At 45.9% G+C, this 21,872-nt stretch overlaps 1 protein-coding gene across 1 annotated transcript in view; it reads right to left on the bottom strand.

Annotated features, from left to right (window-relative positions):
• Positions 1–21,872, bottom strand: part of LOC102941775 (complement C3) — a 90,280-nt gene that overhangs the window by 63,365 nt on the left and 5,043 nt on the right. The window contains exons 3-12 of the mRNA XM_037887691.2: positions 13,109–13,271; positions 12,374–12,444; positions 11,263–11,357; positions 9,972–10,054; positions 9,721–9,811; positions 9,120–9,222; positions 8,904–9,024; positions 6,078–6,193; positions 1,454–1,600; positions 517–729 (exon numbers count right to left, since the gene is read on the bottom strand). Coding sequence (XP_037743619.1) covers positions 517–729; positions 1,454–1,600; positions 6,078–6,193; positions 8,904–9,024; positions 9,120–9,222; positions 9,721–9,811; positions 9,972–10,054; positions 11,263–11,357; positions 12,374–12,444; positions 13,109–13,271 — 1,203 coding nt within the window. The remainder of the gene's footprint in view (positions 1–516; positions 730–1,453; positions 1,601–6,077; positions 6,194–8,903; positions 9,025–9,119; positions 9,223–9,720; positions 9,812–9,971; positions 10,055–11,262; positions 11,358–12,373; positions 12,445–13,108; positions 13,272–21,872) is intronic.

Raw genomic sequence — 21,872 nt, 5'->3', positions numbered from 1 at the left:
AGGGTTGCAGCTTCAGCCCTCTGTCACACCCGCTTCTCGTTAGGGGAAAAAATTAGAGTGGGCTGGAGGTAACCTGGCCCTAATTGGAGAGGCGGAGACAGCTGCTACCTAATTAGCCTGTGGCTGCACAAAAGCCTCAGGGGAAGGAAGCCAGGGGAGAGCAGAAGAAAAGGAAAAAGGCAGGGAATGAAAGCAGGGAAGTAGCTTCTCCTCCCTCCTGCCTGCAGACGGTGAAGGGTTACTTGTACATGGTGAAACGGTGGTGAGAACAAACCTGAGAATAAAGTGCACCAGTGGTTACTAAACCCAGGGTCTCAGAGTGACTTTGTGAATCTAGCAGAAGCCAAGGGGGCCCTGCCATACTCTGCTACACACACAATCAATATACTGCCTGACTGGGAAGAATTCTCTGCTACAGGTTCTCCTTACATGCAGTGGGAATATTAAAGGACAGGTGGAAACTCAGATGATGCCTAAGTTCCAGGAGATCCCAGTACCCAGGGACACAGCACTTACTATGTAGGTGAAATAGTGGATCTGATTCAGAACAGCTGGCTTGTTGCTCTTCAGGTGGAAATTCACAGGTAAGGTGTCTCCAGGTTTGAGCTCAGAAGCTGTCACCGCCAGATGGAGATAGTTTTCAGACTGTGCTTGGGACTGATAGGCTTCAGCCACCATGGACTTAGAAGCCTGGCGGTTTGCTGGGAGGTTGGGATGGGCAGTTTTTACCTGCAGGGGAGGTGGAGATAAAATCTTAGTTGAATCTGGGAGTGAGTTTAGGGTCTATAGCCTCTCACGCTGGGTCACGCTGTGAGCAATAGCAAAGGAAGCTCCCCTGAGATGCCATTGTTGGTGGATTCTGCTGCTAACAGCCATTCTAGGCATGACACCTCAGAGAAACGCCAAATGCCACTTTTAATTGGCCCGTTGCTTCAGCGCAGTCCTGCTGGGACTCCAGATTTCTGGACTGTAAGAGAACATGTCTCTGAACAGAGGAAACTGTCTTGCCCCTTGCAAGATGAATATGAAGAAGGACTCTCTCCTGAAGCGGCTGGACACAGATAGCTCCAGTGTCCTCTCGGGCTTTATAGTTTGAGCCTGGTGTCACCTCACAGGGTCTTCACACTAAGGAGCCATGAGCTGTCTACAGGCCTCCTTTGCTGCATGGTGGGTGGGAAGGGGACTAATCGGGACCTCTTTATGCCCATGTCAATGTTTTCTGGGATCTCTTCTGGCCCCACAATAGAGCACTGGTTACATGGTGATTGGAGCATCTCCAAAACCCAATGGCATACAGGAAACTGACCCCAGGCGCAGATGGAATGCACAGAGTTCAGTTATCCTCCTGCTCCGTGCATGAGAGGGGAGTGAATGCCGCCAACAGGGCATTTCCCTCTGGTGCATATAGTACATATAGTACTTAGCCCAGCCTCAGTGGTAGAAGGTTACTCACCGTGATGGGAACCTGCTGCTTATTCCCAGGCATGTTTATAATCAGCTTGGCAGTTCCATCTGCCTGGGTCGACCCAGCCGACTGGAATCCTTCGGCCTGTACTTGGACACGAGGGGCTGGGGAGCCATCGGGGTTTGTGACGTAGACCTGAGGGGCACAATTAAAAAGGGATGCGTCGAATAAGGGGTGCAGCGCTCCCTGCATCCTATCTTCAAATCAAATCGCATGTACGGCATCTCAGGTCCATAGCTTCAAAGGTATTTAGGTGCCTAACTTCCGTGGATTTCAATGGGAATTAAGCACCTAAATAACTTCAGGAATGGGGCCTTAATGATCTGCTGTATCACACCACAAAATGCATACACATTTTAAAAAGTACAAACATAAAAAAATATAAAAACCACAACTTCAACCCTTCTCCTAAATTCAGTTTACACTTTTATAACACCCAACAAAACAATATACAAAAATTAAGAATAAATTAATTCATGTAGGCCAGAGAGGAAATTAATTTCATGCTAGTCTTTTCTTGTTTTGGCCCCAGGCAAATAAGGCAACTGCCAATCGAACCAAAACACGATCACTGCCAACAAATATTCTGCTTTTGAGCGAATGAGACAAAGGCTTCTGAGCCAAGATTGGAGATAGCCATTTATTTCTCAAGTGGCAATTAACACAGAGGAAGTGGATGTGAGTAGAGTTCATTGGAGGAGTCAGGCCAGTTAGTCAAGACTTCCAAATATTTCTTGAATCTATGGATGCTCTTTAACTAAGGGAGCAGGGAGACATATTTGTTGCGCTAACATCTGTCGTGTCCAGTTATTTACAAATATCTTCAACTCTGAGGTTAATTAAAGTTTTCACACTCTGACTTAGGGCATGTCTAGGCTGCAGTTGTATGCACGCCATGCCTGCTGGCTGTGGTGCTCTGTCCCCCTCTAGTGGCACCTAGACCACTTAGAGATTAATGAGTCTACTACAGCCTTAGCTAAGTGCCATGTGGCTTTTAGCTCACGCAGTAGCGGCTCATGCATTTAGCTCCGGAGGCCCCAGGTTCGATCCTGGCCCCGGCAGACCCTGGTCATCGGTGTTACACGGTCACAGGGTGATGGAAGCTAGTTCAGCGATGTCAGCTAGAGCTCCAGTCCCACCCTGTGACTGCAGTCGAGACATACCCTTTGAGTGTTGACTGGACCTGGTTCTGAAAACCCTGAAGACTGCAGAGATCAATGGCCTTGCAAAAGCCAAGATACTTTAAAGGTTTAAATCTATTACGCTGTTGCTACAAACATAGCCTAGGGTGACCAGAAGTCCTGATTTTATAGGGACAGTCCCAATATTTGGGGTTTTGTCTTATATAGGCCCCTATTACCCCCCACCCCCTTCCCGATTTTTCACACTTGCTGGCCCCACCGATCAGCTCCTCCCCCTCCCCCCCAGCACCTCCCGCCTGCCGAGGATCAGTTCAGCAGTGGGCAGGAGGTGCTGGGGGGCAGGGGGAGGAGAAGGCAGGGCAGAGTGGGGGCAGGAAGATGCGGGGTGGGTCTTGGGGGAAGGAGTGGAGTGGGGGCGAGGTCTGGGATGGAGCAGGGGTGGAGCACCCCCTGGGAAATCAGAAACTCAGCACCTCTGGACCTAAGATCTTTCCAGCCCCAGATTTCTACACTGTATAAAATGTGAGCACCCACGTTAGCCCTAAGCATTCAGAGAGCTGGTGCAATTCAATTACCCCCATGCACACAAGAAAAACGGACAGCTACTTGCATGGATCTTAAGGTTCAGCTAATGTATAGTCTGAAGTGCCTGCTGACAGAAAAATACTAAATTCCCTTCACAAACTCTTCAGCTTCAGAGGAGTGTGGGACCGTAAAACCATATTCTCTGTGGACAAGAGGACTGATGCTGATTGGTTCAGAATTTTAGGAGCATAATATTTCTCCCCCTGTAATGCAGCCTAACTCGCTGGGAGAAGAATCATTCTGTCAGTGCCAATTTTTAAATTCCCCCTCATCCTCCTATCCACAATGGTCCCTCTGCCCCCTATTTCTGCAAATGCCCCCACTCTTTGGAACTCCTCACCTGTGCTCAATTCCCCTCTATAGTCAGAAAACCCTGAAGTGCCAGCAATTAACACACAGTCCAGAGAATATTATCCCACAGTACACGAGTGACCCCAGGGCACATTTTGGGCCAAACCTGTAGCTAGGTGCCATTTCACACCTTTCAGAGTAGCAGCCGTGTTAATCTGTATTCGCAAAAAGAACAGGAGGACTTGTGGCACCTTAGAGACTAACCAATTTATTTGAGCATAAGCTTTCATGAGCTACAGCTCACTTCATCGGATGCATAAAGTGGAAAGTACAGTGATGAGATTTTATATATACACCCAGACCATGAAAAAAACCATGAAAAAATATACATTGTAAGGAGAGTGATCACTTAAGATGAGCTATTACCAGCAGGAGAGTGGGGTGGGGGGAGAGAAAACCTTTTGAAGTGATAATCAAGGTGGGCCATTTCCAGCACATATCGGGCGGGGGGGGGGGGGGGGGGGAGGAGGAATAAACAAGGGGAAATAGTTTCACTTAGTATAATGACTCAACCACTCCCAGTCTCTATTCAAGCCTTAGTTAATTGTATCCAATTTGCAAATTAATTCCAATTCAGCAGTCTCTCATTGGAGTCTGTTTTCGAAGTTTTTTTGTTGAAGGATACTCACTTTGAGATCAGAAATCGAGTGACCAGAGAGACTGAAGTGTTCTCCGACTGGTTTATGAATGTTATAATTCTTGACATCTGACTTGTGTCCATTTATTCTTTTACGTAGAGACTGCCCAGTTTGACCAATGTACATGGCAGAGGGGCATTGCTGGCACATGATGGCATATATCACATTGGTAGATGTGCAGGTGAACGAGCCTCTGATAGTGTGGCTGATGTGATTAGGCCCTGTGACGGTGTCCCTGAATAGATATGTGGGCACAGTTGGCAACGGGCTTTGTTGCAAGGATAGGTTCCTGGGTTAGTGGTTCTGTTGTGTGGTGTGTGGTTGCTGGTGAGTATTTGCTTCAGGTTGGGGGGCTGTCTGTAGGCAAGGACTGGCCTGTCTCCCATTTGTGAGAGTGATGGGTCATCCTTCAGGATAGGTTGTAGATGCTTGATAATGCATTGGAGAGGTTTTAGTTGGGGGCTGAAGGTGATGGCTAGTGGCGTTCTGTTATTTTCTTTGTTGGGCCTGTCCTGTAATAGGTGACTTCTGGGTAATCTTCTGGCTCTGTCAATCTGTTTCTTTACTTCAGCAGGTGGGTATTGTAGTTGTAAGAATGCGTGATAGAGATCTTGTAGGTGTTTGTCTCTGCCTGAGGGGTTGGAGCAAATGCGGTTGTATCGTAGAGCTTGGCTGTAGACAATGGATCGTGTGGTGTGGTCTGGGTGAAAGCTGGAGGCATGTAGGTAGGAATAGCGGTCAGTAAGTTTCCGGTATAGGGTGGTGTTTATGTGACCATTGCTTATTAGCACTGTAGTGTCCAGGAAATGGATCTCTTATGTGGACTGGTCCAGGCTGAGGTTGATGGTGGGATGGAAATTGTTGAAATCATGGTGGAATTCCTCAAGGGCTTCTTTTCCATTGGTCCAGATGATGAAGATGTCATCAATATAGCGCAAGTAGAGTACGGGCATTAGGGGACGAGCGCTGAGGAAGCGTTGTTCTAAGTCATTCATAAAAATGTTGGCATACTGTGGGGCCATGCGGGTACCCATAGCAGTGCCACTGATTTGAAGGTATACATTGTCCCCAAATGTGAAATAGTTATGGGTGAGGACAAAGTCACAAAGTTCAGCCACCAGGTTTGCCGTGACATTATCGGGGATAGTGTTCCTGATGGCTTGTAGTCCATCTTTGTGTGGAATGTTAGTGTAGAGGGCTTCTACATCCATAGTGGACAGGTTTTTTCTCTCCCCCGCCCCACTATCCTGCTGGTAATAGCTCATCTTAAGTGATCACTCTCATAGAATCATAGAATATCAGAGTTGGAAGGGACCTCAGGAGGTCATCTAGTCCAACCCCCTGCTCAAAGCAGGACCAGTCCCCAATGTTTGCCCCAGATCCCTAAATGGCCCCCTCAAGGATTGAACTCACAACCCTGGGTTTAGCAGACCAATGCTCAAACCACTGAGCTATCCCTCCCTCCCTCTCCTTACAATGTATATTTTTTCATGGTTTTTTTCATGGTCTGTGTGTATATATAAAATCTCATCACTGTACTTTCCACTTTATGCATCCGATGAAGTGAGCTGTAGCTCACGAAAGCTTATGCTCAAATAAATTGGTTAGTCTCTAAGGTGCCACAAGTACTCCTCTTCTCATTTCACACCTTGTATTTGCTGTCAGCTTTTGGGTCAGACTCTGCACTTGTTAGGCCAGTGTAAATCTAGAGTGATTCCATTGCATTTAGTGGAGTCACACTGGAATTAGGTTGGTGTAACTGAGATTGGAATGTGGCCCTTTGTTTCTGTTCTATTCTAAGTTCTTATACCCCCCTCATCACCCTAGTACCCATAGTTCTCTCCTCTTTATACACCTCAGGCAACAGTGAGCATGATCTAGAAGAAGAGATATTACCATGAGTTCAAAGGGCATCCCCGGCTTGAAGTACTTGGGTGTTTTTGTGAAGTGGATCTGATAGGGAGATGTCACAATGTTAATTCCGGTGCTCTCCGCTTCCACCATGTCGCTGCCTGCAGAGAGAAGCCATGGGTCAATTAAAACTGAGCTAGGGAATACAAATTTTGTCCTTAAGGTCCAGGGTAAAACACAAGGAAGAGGCCATGGTCAGATATTGATTCAGTGCCGCTGATTCTTGTGATTTTATCATGAGTCTCCTGTTTTAATTCCTTGTCTTCAAGCCCCAGCTGCTAGAATCACCATATGGCATGAGAATCTCAGCTGTCATTTAAAAGAAGAAATACGTTTCTAACCCTCCTGGTTGCAGAGAAAGGCTTGAAAGCATGTCCCAAGTGCGATCTAACGCCTCAAAAGCCAGAAGGGAAAGAAAAAGCAACCAAAGTTTACTATTTAAAAAAAAACCTCATGATTTTTAATGTGATCTCGTGATTTTGGGAGCTGGGGGACTGACTTGTGAATTTTGCATGTTTGTGGTTGACATTACTGCAGGCCGTTGAGCCTGATTCTGTTCTCACACCAGTATAAATCAGGAATAACTCCCCTATAGTCAGTGGCACTGTAGCAGTGAAAACAGAATCAGTCCCTTTCATGCTAAAACGACTTATTTTAGGTTTTAAAGAAGCAACAAGAAAGAACAAAAACAAAGTCCTGGGAGAGAGAGAGCAAGTGTTTGTGTATCTATCTATATAATAAGATTCCAGGACTGTCACTCTGAGGTTGTACCACTCTGAAGCCTAGAATGTCTATTGCGTCTGTGTGAAGTGATGGAAGCAGCTATATAAGCAAGAGAAGGGCTCTTCTTAGTTACAATATCACCAGGTTCAATTATCACTGGGATTTGCAGTCTGTTACCAGCCAATTTTTAAGTCCCCAGCCATTCTGACGTTACAAGCCTGGTGTACAACTCCAGTAAGGCATGTGGCATGCCAAGAGTCCTAGACCATTGTGATATCAGACACAACTCAACCAACCAATCACCACCTTTACTCTACAACTAATTTGCATGCAGTAATTTCATTGGTTGTTTGGATTACTTGGCCCAATTGCCACACCCGTGCAACGGCACAGGCTTTCAGCTACTAGTTTCCTCTGTAACAAGCTACAGCTGCTCGGAACAGAATGGCTGCTCCCTCTGCAGGGAAAGTTAAGAGACCAGAGCTATGTAGAGCTGGAAGGGACTGCAAGAAGCCATCTAGTCCATCCCACGCACTGAGGCAGGAGTAAGTATGCCTAGACTATCCCTAAGAGCTGACCCAGAACTCTTAGAAATGGAAAGGTGCAATGCACAGAAAACAAAGGTGCAACAGTTTCAAGCTACTTTTGCTGGTGTAAATCTGGAGTTATTCCAGGTGTGACATTACACCCCATATTCTTCAGAGAAATATTGTTATTATATGATTATAGCATAACTAAGATGTGTTTTATGCAAGATGGGACTTGTGAGATATCATTGGAACGGTTATGATTTACTGAATATGATTATCCCATTTGTATGCACGTATCATTTTTGTATCTTAAGTTAGGAATATTGACCCTACATCTGTACTACAAAAGTTTTTGTACCCGGAGAATACCCACCAGACAAAATGCAATCAATCTGGCTGGCTAGCTGGATACAAGTCAATAGACTGTTAGGGAGAACAATGGGACTTTGAAGAGGGTAATCTCCCATCTTCCTGGGATGCTGCAAATGGACTTCCTTTGTGTGAGTTATGGCTGCAGGGTCATGTGATTAAGTCACCTGATACTAGACTCCATAATAAAATTTGTCCTTTTCCACTATCCGGGGGTGGGAATCACACTGGAAGACAAAGGATTCCCACCATATGTAAAACCTATTTAAGGCAGGGAAGTGCGATAATCAGGGTTGGTTCTTCACTGAAGCTTTGCCCAAGATGACTGCTGTAAACATCTAAGACTGATCTGGGAAGAAAGGACTGACCAGGCTAGACGGAGGGTGTCTAGCCTGTAAAAGAAATACTTGGAGTTTTAAGCTGCAAGCAAGAGCAGCTTGCCTTCAAGAAACTCTGCAATCTGCCTAAAACCACATTTAGGGTGAGAAATTAGTGCTTGTAACCAGTTTCTTTAGTATCTGAGCTTATATTGCGTTTTTGTTTTGTTAGCTGGGTAATCTGTTTTGATCTGTTTCCTATCCCTTATAACCACTTAAAATCTTTTGCAGTTAATAAACTTGTTTTTGTTTTCTCTAAAACCAGTTTGTGGAATTCATAACTGGGCAGCAAAAAGCTGTGCATATCATCCTCCACATTGAGAGAGGGGGCGAATTTCATGAGCTTACGCTGTACAGTTGTCTGTGCAGTGCAAGACAGTACAATTTTGGGTTTACATGCCAGAAGGGGGGTGCACGTGAGTGCTGGGAAATTCCTTAGCTGAAGCCTTCCTATGCAGCTGATTTCAGTGTCTTGTCTTCCTGCAGCATGTCCCTTCCTGTGTGTGTGCTGGAGGAGACTTGAGAGGGCCTGGTTCATCAGGATAGTGTAAGGGAGCCCAGGCTGGTGGAAAAGCCAGGCTCAGTGGTACCCCAATACATCAGGTGGCACCCCGGAGGGGGAGCAACCCATCACACCAGTTTTACCCCAGAGCGAATGAGATAAGAATCTGGCCTACAGCCTTTAAGATCTGCAGAACCCTAAGTAGATAGGACTTTATACATCTAAATCAACACCTCGAACTGCACTTGGCACCACTTTGGAACACCCCGTGAATAAAGCACTTGGCTTTGCACTTATTGCTGATGCTCACCAGATTCTGTCAAAACAGTGACAGAGATGTAGAGCGAATGGCCAACCAGTTCATGCAGATTGGCAAACCGAGCCTGCAGCATCTGTCTCGTCAGCGTTGCTTCCCCGTCTCCGCCTTCTATCTAGAAAGGGAGAGAGAGTTTCATGACCTCACCCACAGGGTTTCCCAGGAGGCGTGAATCCCTCCCCCCGCCCTCCAGCCAAGAACACGAATTACCGAGATTCTCTTGAGAGACTGCGGGATACTCCTCTTCTCATCATCCATCTTCACCCCAAAGAGGATAAAGGCAGTGCCATCTAGTTCTTTCCCATATAGATACCTGGAGGAGATAAGGATGGGCAAGAGAAGCCACAAGGAAACCTATCGCTGAATATTATGGCCCTATGCCACCATTCTCCTCTATAGGCCCAGCTCCTTGGTCGGTCTATATCTCCCATGATCCACCATGGTAAGGAGAAGTGGACCATCATGGCTATGGTGCATCCGGGGAGTTTAAGTCCAGCTAGCAAGCCCAGCCCATGGTGAAGAACGGAAGAATGAAGCACCTGAATGGCAACCCCCATGAAGCACCGCGCCAGCATTTCTGAATCACAAGGTTTTCAGCCAATTTTTTTTTCTCCATTTTTGAACACTGGGTTTTTGGATGAAAAAAGAAATCAGAATTTCCCATGGAAAATGGAGACTCTTCATGGGGAAAAAAAAAAACATTTAGTGGAAAACATTCCCAAAGTGATGCAAGACTTAGGTTTTTTTCTGCACTAAAACCTGTGGTTGCTACCCCCGTCAGCTGATACCTTCCACCTGCTCACAGACCCACCTCGCAGTGATAGAAACCCTGAAGTCTTCAATGCCATCGATGTATAAAAACTTCTCAGCCGGCTCCAATATGACTTCGAAACTCGGCAACACTGGAGAAACGAGAGGGGAAGAGGAGAACGTTGAGCTTGTAGGAGAGGGTGGGTTGCCAGCAAAGCCTAGCCGAATGGAGAGTCTGCTCCAAGATGGTGTCAGGAGAGTAGAGACAGACCCACTCCCTGAGCCTGGGCCCAGTGGGTGCTGGATTCTTACCGTACTCCTTAACATCAAATTGCGCACTGAAGGTCTGCTGAGGGGAGTCTTCATACCTGGCCGTGATCTTCCAGGTTCCCAGACTGGAGGAAGGAAATAAGAGGGAACACTGAATGCACTTAACACGCTCATTTCGCAAGGCCCACCTGGCTCACTTGTTTATCTGCCCCATAAGCTAAATCTGAGCCATACATGGAACTCAAGCCGTCTTGAGGGAACCACAGGGAATCTCATACAAGACATTTTTTTCTGCACCTTGATGATTTCATGAACCAGAACTAGAGGTAGGTACTTGGAACAAAACATTTGATCCACAATCCCCTCAACCTTTGGCTAGCAAGGTTTGGGAAGTTTCGATCTAAACTTTGTGGCCAGCACTTGTTTCTACAGTCTGCATGGACCAAAACCCTAAATCCAAACACCCCCAAACTTAAGGAAACTCCGATCCATACCAAAATCAGGCCCCTCACTTACCAGCTCACTGACATAATTTTCAGAGTAGTTGAACATTCATAAATCCCACTGAATGGGAGGTTGGGTGCTCAGCACTTTTGAAAAACAGGCCAATAGGGCCTGATCCTGCCTTCACATACTCTGGAATAAATCACGAGTAATGGCAAGGAAGTCAGTGCAGCTTCATTCTGGTGACTGTGTAGACTTTTTTATCGATATGTGTCATTGATTTCACTGTGCACATGCATACCAACAAAAACACATTTCCATCGATAATATGGAAATTTACAGATAGGCAAAGCAAGAAAAACGCGGCATGAGAACTTACTACAGTTTGATTTAAGGCTTTATACTTGGTGTATTTGGACATACGATGTTGACAATTTGTGTTTTAATGGCTATAAATCTTTCACTTTTTTGAATCTTAGTGTCTACTGTCATTAAATAATTATTATCAGACCCCACCACCGTGGTCTGGCCCCCATGTTTTCCCCCACCTGTGAAATTTAAATTGCTAAAACTCAGAATGGGGGAAGATAAAAACCCATAATTTAATTTTGCACAATTGAGCATTTGAAGTGATTGAAACTGAAAAAAAAGGCTTACAAATAAACATGATTATCCATCAAAACGATAAGAAATACAAATCAAATTATGCCAAGACTGGGTATGTGGCAGGAGAGTTTGTTTTCTCCACGTCACTTGGAAATGCCTGTAGGAGATGATCTAGCTGATGGGCCACACACAGTAACTAGCTCCACATCATCTCTTCTGCTTCTCTGCCCAACTCCTGCAAAGCTCTGCTCCGTCCAGGCATAGTAACATCAGGGCAATCTACCTGACAATCTCCGGCAAGTTGTGGTTCAGGGAGAAGATGCCTGATTTCAAGGGGGCGGAGATGGGAATCTGCTTGACAATAATGGACTCAGGGGTCTGAAAAGTAAACAAGTTAAGAGTTTAGGGAGAAAAATGCTGTCAATTGCTCTTAACAGCATCATCTGCCACATTTACATTCCTGGGCCACTGGACTGTTCTCCATACTTCCAACAATAGCATGTAACAATCTGGATTCCACTGATTGGTTTGAATTTCTTAACAAGCCAGAGACCCTGGAAAAACCAACAAATCTCTCCTGACCTTCTGAGATAGCTCAGCGAGGCCACCAAAGAACTCAAGGAAGCAGCTCGGAAGACTGAAGCGCCTCCACGGCAGAATCTTGCAGATGCCAGGCTTAACCCTGAGCTTTCTGCAAACCTTGGAGCTGCCCAAAGGGCTGGGTCACTCTGCCAACCACAGCTGCTCCCCATCTCAAGGCCCCAGCTGGTTATGCTGCTGCTCAGGGCAGAGTGTCAAAGAAAGGGGAAACTGAGCCAAAGAGGAACTGAAGGGACAGGCGTGTTTTCTCCCCTCCCAGCTGGCTGAGGTGAGGGAACCCTCTGGGAATTATTGCCCAGGGTTTTGCAGCTGAGTTACTTTATATTATGGATCACAAAGCCCAGAGGAAAGGGCCTTAAGAGGACTAACGCCTGGAGCTCTAATCCCTGTTCCTGTCACCACTTTACACGTCCTTCAAAGGGCTCCTTGCAGTGGCTCCTTGTCTTCAGCCTTCCCAGACAATCACTTGCTTGGCTCTTCCCAAAGAACTCCATGCAACTTTCCTCAAGGGTTAACACCATTGCAGAACCATGGGACTTCCCGCGAGAGCTGCCTGGCTGCTGCCCCTGCAAACTTCGTAACCTCCCTCATGACTGGAGGAGAATTTGCACACCAGAGGTTTGCAAGGAAGGACCTCAGACAATCATTTGCTTTTCTCCCGGCCGTACCATGTTGCTGCTACAGGCAGGGGTTGCATGCAGCCTCCTCAGACACATTAAATTGCTGCACGTTACCCAGACAAGTGGCTAAACCCACCTATCCCCCCACGGGCTCACTCAGAACAGCGACCTCACCTCAAAGTCCACGATCACTCTCTTAGACACCGGTTCCATTCTGTGACCCACGGTGAAGATCCGGTAGAGGACTGAGAAAATAAAGAGAGAAGAGAGGGACATCGTTAACTGATAAACACCTTGGCCCAGATTCTCAAAGCTACTTAGGTGTCTAAGTCCGATTGAAACCAACGGGAGTTCGGTGCCTAACTCCATGGAGGATCTGAGCCATCAGCCCTCATCAGGGTTGTTTCACAATAGCCTCTTTCTAAAGTTGAAGATCTCCATGGCTTTTTTCTTTAGGGCGTTGTCTTGCTTTTCTCCCCTGTCCCTAAGTACCAGGTGGGAGGGCTTTGTCATTGCAGGGACCTGTCCTGCTCTGAATGAGGTGGGATTAGCAGCCCCTATTTCACACAGGCTTTGGGACGGCTGTCAGATGGGTGCATATATGTCAGTACAAGATGGAGCAGAACCAGTCACTGAGATTTGAAAAGTTCCATTGCCCATTCTCAATCCCATGGCCCACCCAGTCTTTTGGTATCTAACACTCAACGGGACATCCCAGTTAGGACGATGGTGAAGGGTGAAATATTACAAATTGGTGATGGCAGAGTCTCTGCTCCAACTGTCCTCCATCTTCAACCAAACAAGCAAAGCCATATGCACAGGATGGACCCTGCAGCCCTGCTGTAGATATGGCATGACATCAGCAGCTCTCATCCCTTCCCATTAGAAGAAACCAGGGGAAGGCAGTACCTGTAGACCCAGGTGTATAGATGGTTTTATCCGTCTGGATAAAGATGTATCCACTGTGGAAATGGACCAGAACCACTTTCTCCAGGGTTTGCGGAGGGAACTTAGCCTGGACCACCACATACTGGTTTTGTTTGTAATCTTTTGTTATGTTTTTGGAGGGGACCTGCATGAGAAGAAGAGCGTGGATAAGTTCCTCCTGCTTTTACTCATCACCACAAGGGATGCTCTATGCAAAAGACCTTTGCAGTGTTGACGCTTCAATTATAAAATCACAGAATCATAGAACTGAAAGGGACCTTGGGAGGTCATCTAGTCCAGTTCCCTGCACTCAAGGCAGGACTAATTGTTATCTAGACCATCCCTGACAGGTGTTTGTCCAACCTGCTCTTAAAAATCCCCAGTGATGGAGATTCCACAACCTCCCAAGGCAATTTATACCAGTGCTTAACTGGTCTGACCGTTAGGAAGTTTTTTCTGATGGCCAACCTAAACCGTCCTTGGTGCAATTTAAGCCTGTTGCTTCTTGTCCTATCCTCAGAGGTTAAGACGAACAATTTTTCTCCCTCCTCCTTGTAACAACCTTTTATCTACTTGAAAACTGTTATGATGTCCCCTCTCAGTCTTCTCTTCTCCAGACTAAACAAACCCAATTTTTTTCAATCTTCCCTCATAGGTCTTGTTTTCTCGACCTTTAATCATTTTTGTTTCTCTTCTCTGGACTTTTTCCAATTTGTCCACATCTTTCCTGAAATGTGATGCCCAGAACTGGACACAATACTCCCATGGAGGCCAAATCATTGCAGAATAGAGCGGAAGAATGACTTCTCATGTCTTGCTTACAATACTCCTGCTAATACATCACAGAATGATGTTTGGTTTTTTGCAACAGAGTTACACTGTTGACTCATATTTAGCCTGTAATCCACTATGACCCCAGGATCCCTTTCCACAGCACCCTTCCTAGGCAGTCATTTCCCATTTTGTACGTGTGCAACTGATTGTTCCTTCCTAAGTGGAATACTTTGTATTTGTCCTTATTGAATTTCATCCTATTTACTTCAGACCATTTCTCCAGTTTGTCCAGATCATTTTGAATTTTAATCCTATCCTCCAAAGCAGTTACAACCCCTCCCAGCGTGGTATCGTCTGTAAACTTTATAAGTGTACTCTCCATGCCATTATCTAAATCATTGATGAAGATTGTCATAAACATACAAATAAGGGTAACATAAAATCCCTCCTGGAAAGCTGTTCTAAATCACTTTACCTGAAGGGTTAAGAAGCTCATATAACCTAGTTGGCACCTGACCAGAAGGGCCAATGAGGAAAGAAGAAACTTTCAAATCTCCGGGGGATGGGGAGGTTTTCTTTGTGCTCTTTGTTGTTCCCTCTCCAGACGGAGAGAGAGACCAGGCAGGTAAAACATCTCCTGAAAACATACATAAAATGATCTATCTAATTGTAAGTAAGGCAAGGAAATGCGTTAGATTATCTTTTGTTTTAGCTTGTGAATTTTCCCTGTGCTAAGAGGGAGTTTTATTCCTGTTTTGTAACTGTGAAGCTGAGTACTGAGGGAAGTCCTCTGTGTTTTAAATCTTTTCATTATCCTGTAAAGTTACCTTCCATCCTGATTTTGAAGGTGTGATTCTTTTACTTTCCTCTTTATAATAAAGTTCTTCTTTTTAGAACCTGATTGATTTTTAGTGTCCTAAAAACCAGAGGGTTTGGTCTGTGCTCACTTTGTTAAACTATTGGTTGGTATATTATTCTCAAGCCTCCCCAGGAAAGGGGGTGAAGGGGCTTGGGAGATATTTTGAGGGAATAGGGACTCCAAGTGACCCTTTCCTGAATTTTTGTGTAATCACTTGGTGGTGGCAGCAATACCGTCTAAGGACAAGGAAGGGAATTTGTGCCTTGGGGAAGTTTTTAACCTAAGCTTGTAAAAATAAGCTTAGGGGATCTTTCATGCGGGTCCCCACATCTGTACCCCAGAGTTCAGAGTGGGGAGGGAACCCTGACATGGTGGTAGTGGTGGGATCATTTTGAACCAGAAGCACAGACCTCAGGATTTTAAAAGGACACATTTTTTTTTTGGCTGCTTGAAAACCAGGAAGGGTTTGGGGGGGGGGAGAGGGTTGGTTTTTTTTAGCTGAGATCCCCTGGAGGGTTTTTTTTGGTTGTTTTTTGTCTGAGGGCAAAGTATTTAAGCTATAGCAAGGGAATTCACAAGCTGGTTGTTTTTTTTTTTCCTAGCTCTCGGGCTAGGCTAGGCTAAGCGCAGGAAGCCTAGCAAAAATGATGGAAAGTAAGGTCCAGAAAAAACTGGAATTAGCCAAACTGGAAGCTAAAGAAAAACGAAAGGAACATGAAAGACAAATGGACTTAAAGTGCTTGGAGTTGGAGGTGGAGGAGAGGAAAGAGGCAAAGCGCTTGGAGGCAGAGGCGAAATGCTTGGATACGGAGTTAAAGCTGAAGCATTTAGAGCTGGAAAGGGCTAAGCTGGGTCTACCAAATAACCCTAACAGTCCTTCTCCGGGTACTGCTTCCCATTCCAAAAAATTCCCCACCCACAAGGTAGGCGATGATCCAGAGGCCTTCTTAAAAAGTTTCAAAAGGGCCTGCCTTGGGTACAGCATCTCTACAGACCAGAATATGGTGGAGCTGAGGCTGCAGCTCAGTGAAACCTTAGCAGAGGTGGCAGCTGAAATGCCTAAGGAACACATGAACAGCTACAAACTTTTTTTTAAAAAAGGCCAAATTCGGTGGGGCTAACACCCGAGCAGGCGCATCGATGGTTCAAAGCCCTAAGGTGGAAACCGGACGTGGCATTTTCCCGACACGCCAATCACATTGTAAAAAACTGGAATGCCTGGATATCAGGAGCAAGTGTTAAATCTCTGAAAGATCTGTCTTTCCTAATGCAAATGGAGCAGTTCTTAGAGGGTGTTCCTGGGGAAATAGAAAGGTACATCCTAGATGGGAAGCACAAAACTGTAATCGAGGTGGGGGAGAGTGAAACCAAATGGGTGGAAGTGGCGGAACATAAAAAAGCTAGGAGGAGTTGGAGCGGATATCAGAAGGGTAAACCTGAGACAACACCCTACCACCCGGGGCATCCCAAGGCCCCACCTACACCCCCCCCAAAAAACCCAAACACCTTATCGTCCCACCACACCATTTTTCAGCAACCCACCTGGCTCCAGTGACCAGTCAGCTGGGCGATGTTTTAAATGTAATGAGCTGGGGCATGGGAAGGCCAACTGCCCCAAGAACCCCAACAGATTGCAGTTCATTACACCAAAATCACACCAAAGGTCCTCAGGCCCAGATGCCTCCCAGACACCCTCAGAGCGAAGGGAAACTGTGAGTGTGGGCGGAAAGAAGGTTATTGCGTGGAGGGACACTAGAGCACAGGTGTCAGCTATCCACCAATCCATAGTGGACCCCAAATTCATCAATCCAGAGGCCCAAGTAACGATTTAACCCTTCATGTCAAACTCTTCAAACTTGCATACAGCCAAGTTGCCTGTCCAGTACAAGGGCTGTTCAGGAATGTGGACTTTTGCAGTCTATGACGACTATCCCATTCCCATGCTGCTGGGGAAAGACTTGGCCAGTCATGTAAAGCTAGCCAAAAGAGTGGAAATGGTCACCTGCAGCCAGGCTAAGCAGGCCTTCACACCTATCCTTGTTCTTGAGCCTTCTACCAGGGCCCCGTCTGTGTTACCAAAGACCCAGACCGAGGTGGTGGAACCAGACCCCATGCCAAAGATTGCAACAGCAACAGTGAATCCAGTCCCAGAGACCCAACCAGAACGAGTCCCAGAACCGGAACAGGCAGAGCAACCAGCACCAGATCCATTGCCAGCACTTCAGTCCAGCGCTTGCAACCCTGTCCACAACTCCAATGCCAGAGGACACCACCAAGCCTGCACTGGCACCAGCAGCTAAACCTGCCTAACAGGCTCAGCTGGAGCCTAAAATACAACATAGCGCACAAGTGGAAAGCAGTTCACAGTCAATGAAAACAACCCCATCACCTACATCGCTTCCAGAGGGACAAGCCCAAGTCCACAATCCAGTGAGGAACTGATGTCTCCAGCATCAAAAAAACAGTTCCAGGCTGAGTAGAAAACAAATGAAAGCCTCCAGGGAGCTTGGACACCAGGACGACTGGCATCCTCAAAAACAGTTGGTAGTTCCAACCAAGTACCGGGTAAAGCTCTTGAGCTTAGCCCACGATCATCCTAGTGGCCATGCTGGGGTGAACAGGACCAAAGACCATTTGGGGAAGTCATTCCACCGGGAGGGAACGGGCAAGGACGTTTCTACCTATGTACAGTCTTGTAAGGTGTGCCAAACAGTGGGAAAACCCCCAAACCAGGTCAAGGCCCCTCTCCAGCCACTCCCCATAATTAAAGTTCCATTTAAGTGAGTAGCTGTGAATATGCTAGGTCCTTTCCCAAAAAATAATGACAGGTTTCAGAGTAGCAGCCGTGTTAGTCTGTATCTGCAAAAAGAAAAGGAGGACTTGTGGCACCTTAGAGACTAACCAATTTATTTGAGCATAAGCTGTAGCTCACTAAAGCTTATGCTCAAATAAATTGGTTAGTCTCTAAGGTGCCTCAAGTCCTCATTTTCTTCTTCCCAAAAAAGACATTCAGAGGAAAGCAGTACATACTGACTTTTATGAGTTTTACCACCCGATGGCTGGAAGCAGTAGCACTAAGCAACACCAGGGCTAAAAGCGTGTGCCAGGCATTAACAGACATTTTTGCCAGGGTAGATTGGCCCTCTGATATCCTTATGGATTTGGGAACTAATTTACTGGCAGGGACCATAAAAAACCTTTGGGGTGAACCACTTGGTTGCCACCCCTTACCACCATCAAACAAATGGCCTGGTAAAGGAATTTAGTAAAACTTTGGGGGCCATGATACGTAAATTCGTAAATAAGCACTCCAGTGACTGGAACCTAGTGTTGCAGCAGTTGCTCTTCGCCTACAGGCTGTACCACATCCCAGTTTGGGGGTTTCAACATTTGAACTTTTGTATGGCCGCGAGGTTAAGGGGCCATTATAGTTGGTAAGGCAGCAGTGGGAGGGGTTTATGCCTTCTCCAGGAACTAACATTCTGGACTTTGTAAACAACATACAAAACATTCTCCAAAACTCTTTAGCCCTTGCTAAAAAAACCTAACAGATGCTTAAAAAGAGCAAAAGGCCTGGTATGATAAACATACCAGAAGGCGTTCCTTCAAAGGTCATGGTCTTGAAGTCACTGCAGGCCCATAAGATGGAAGCATCGTGAAAAGGGCCATTTACTGTCCAAGAGCACCTGGGAGCTGTTAACTATCTCATAGCATCCACCACCTCAAACCTAAAGTGTACGTTTACTTCCCAGGGAGGATATGACGCTGAGTGGCCTAAAAGTGTCTACTATAAAGAAAAAAGTGATGGTGGCGTGGAAAAGGTGAACCTCTCCATGACCCTCGGACATATGCAGCGACAGTAAATCAAGGAGCTGTGCACTAGCTTCATGCCGATGTTCCCAGCCACCGCAGGACGGACCGAACGGGCATACCACTCCATTGACACAGGTAATGCTTGCCCAATTAGAGCCCAACCTTACCAGGTGGCTCCTCAAGCCAAAACTGCTATAAAACAGAAAATCCAGGACACGCTACAAATGGGTGTAATCCGCCCCTCTAAAAGTGCATGGGCATCTCCAGTGGTTCTAGTTCCCAAACCAGATGGGGAGATACCCTTTTACATGGACTACCTTAAGCTAAATGCTGTAACTCACCCAGACAACTATCCAATGCCACGCACAGATGAGCTATTGAAAAAACTGGGATGTGCCCAGTTCATCTCTACCTTAGACTTAATCAAGGGGTACTGGCAGGTACCGCTGGATGAATCCGCCAAGGAAAGGTCAGTCTTCACCACCCATAAGGGGCTGTATGAATTTAATGTGCTCCCTTTTTGGGCTGCGAAATGCACCCACCTCCTTCCAAAAACTTGTAAATAGTTTCCTAGCAGAATTGGGAGAATCTGCAGTCGCCTACCTTAATGATGTGGCCATATTTTCAGATTCATGGGCAAAACACCTAAAGCATCTACAAAAAGTCTTTGAGCGCATAAGGGAGGCAGAACTAACTGTTAAGGCTAAAAAGTGTCAAATAGGCCTAAACAAAGTAACGTACCTTGGACACTAGGTGGGTCAAAAAACTATCAACCCCTACAGGCCAAAGGGGGGAGGGATAGCTCAGTGGTTTGAGCATTGGCCTGCTAAACCCAAAGTTGTGAGTTCAATCCTTGAGGGGGCCATTTAGGGATCTGGGGCAAAAACTGGGGATTGGTCCTGCTTTGAGCAGGGGGTTGGACTAGATGACCTCCTGAGGTCCCTTCCAACCCTGATATTCTATGATTCTAAATGCTATCCAAAAGTGGCCTGTCAAAAAAACAGGTCCCATCCTTCTTAGGCTTGGTCGGATATTACAGGTGATTTGTACCACACTACAGCCAAATCACCGCCCCACTGACAGACCTGACCAAAAAAAACCCAGCCAAATGCAGCTCAGTGGACTGAAGAGTGACAAAAGGCCTTTAACCAGCTTAAAAAACACTCATTTCTGACCCTGTACTAAGGGCCCCAAACTTTGACAAACCTTTCCTAGTAACCACAGATGCGTCCGAGCGTGGTGTGGAAGCAGTTTTAATGCAGGAAGAACCAAATCAAAAATTCCATCCTGTTGTGTTTCTCAGCAAAAAACTGTCTGAGAGGAAAAGCCACTGGTCAATTACAGAAAAGGAATGTTATGCCATTGTGTATGCTCTGGAGAAGCTACGCCCATATGTTTGGGGACAGCGTTTCCACCTGCACACCGACCATGCTGCGCTAAAGTGGCTTCATACCGTCAAGAAAAATAACAAAAAACTTCTTTGGTGAAATTTAGCTCTCGAAAATTTTGATTTTGAAATACAACACATTTCAGGGGCTTCTAACAACATGGCTAATGCCCTCTCCCATAAAAGTTTCCCAAAATCAACTGGTTAAAATAGTCCTTAAAATGTGGAAAATATTGTTAGTTTTTATATAATCAGTAGTATGTCTAAAGGTGCATGTGTCTTATTAACTCTGTTTTCTCCTAAAGCTCCAGGAAAAAAATCACAGCCAGTGCAAAACAGGCTGTCCAGCACCGTCTGTGATTTGGGGGACGTGTCATAAACATACAAATAAGGGTAACATAAAATTCCTCCTGGGAAGCTGTTCTAAATCACTTTACCTGTAAGGGGTTAAGAAGCTCATATAATCTAGTTGGTACCTGACCAGAAGGGCCAATGAGGAAAGAAGAAACTTTCAAATATGGGGGATGGGGAGGTTTTCTTTGTGCTCTCTTTGTTGTTCCCTCTCTGGACGGAGAGAGAGACCAGGCAGGTAAAACATCTCCTGAAAACATACATAAAATGATCCATCTAATTGTAAGTAAGGCAAGGAAATGCGTTAGATTATCTTTTGTTTTAGCTTGTGAATTTTCCCTATGCTAAGAGGGAGTTTTATTCCTGTTTTGTAACTGTGAAGCTCAGTCCAAAGGGAAGTCCTCTGTGTTTTAAATCTTTTTATTATCCTGTAAAGTTACCTTCCATCCTGATTTTGCAGGTGTGATTCTTTTACTTTTTTCTTTATAATAAAGTTCTTCTTTTAAAAATCTGATTGATTTTTAGTGTCCTAAAAACCAAAGGGTTTGGTCTGTGCTCACTTTGTTAACCTATTGGTTGGTATATTATTCTCAAGCCTCCCCAGGAAAGGGGGGTGAAGGGGCTTGGGAGGATATTTTTGGGGAATAGGGACTCCAAGTGACCCTTTCCTGAATTTTTGTGTAATCACTTGGTGGTGGCAGCAACACCGTCCAAGGACAAGGAAGGGAATTTGTGCCTTGGGGAAGTTTTTAACCTAAGCTGGTAAAAATAAGCATTGGGGGGGTCTTTCATGCAGGTCCCCACATCTGTACCCCAAAGTTCAGAGTGGGGAGGGAACCCTAACAAAGATATTGAACAGAACTGGACCCAGAACCGATCCCTGCAGGACCCCACTCGTTATGCCATTATACATGGAAAGAATCCATAAGAAACCATGGCCTTTTACTAATCCACTCTACATGCAGTTCCTCCAGCAGCTTACACAGCTGCCATAAAATACCCCAGGTGGAGGGGGCTTCCCAGGATGGCACAGTCAGCGTAGGTCACCACCAGTGAGTCAGGCCAGACCATTTGGACAGCCCTGTACCCATTGTCTGATCACCTCCTCTTATATGGAATATCTGTGAAACAAAGGGCATCCCATGGGTGCCCTGCTGAAGTCAGTTCTACTGCACTGATGTGCTCCCGACTATTCCTACTGTGCTCCCCTAAAACTGTAACATCTTGGAGACCTTCCCTCTGTCCCCCCAACTCTCCATTCCTGGCCAGGAATTTGGATCAACTCAAAATGAGAATCATGCTCCACCAGGGAACCCCTCCATCCTTCCTCTCAACTTTTTCTTCTACCTCCTAATTTGGGGCACCTCAGTTTTTAGGTCGAGAACAAGAGACCCCTACAGTGCTTATCTGACTAGTTAGCTATAGGTCCCCCATCACTAATAGATTCGTAGATGTTATGGCCAGAAGGGACCAACATGATTAGTTAGTCTAACCTCCTGTATAACTAGGGCCCAACCAAATTCAAAGCCCATTCTGGTCAATTTCATGGCCCTAGGATTTGA

The sequence above is a fragment of the Chelonia mydas genome, chromosome 20, assembly GCF_015237465.2.
Source record: "Chelonia mydas isolate rCheMyd1 chromosome 20, rCheMyd1.pri.v2, whole genome shotgun sequence".
In the NCBI taxonomy this organism is placed as follows: domain Eukaryota; kingdom Metazoa; phylum Chordata; order Testudines; family Cheloniidae; genus Chelonia; species Chelonia mydas.
Note: the sequence above shows the minus strand (reverse complement) of the source record. Positions and strands in the feature narration are given on the sequence as shown.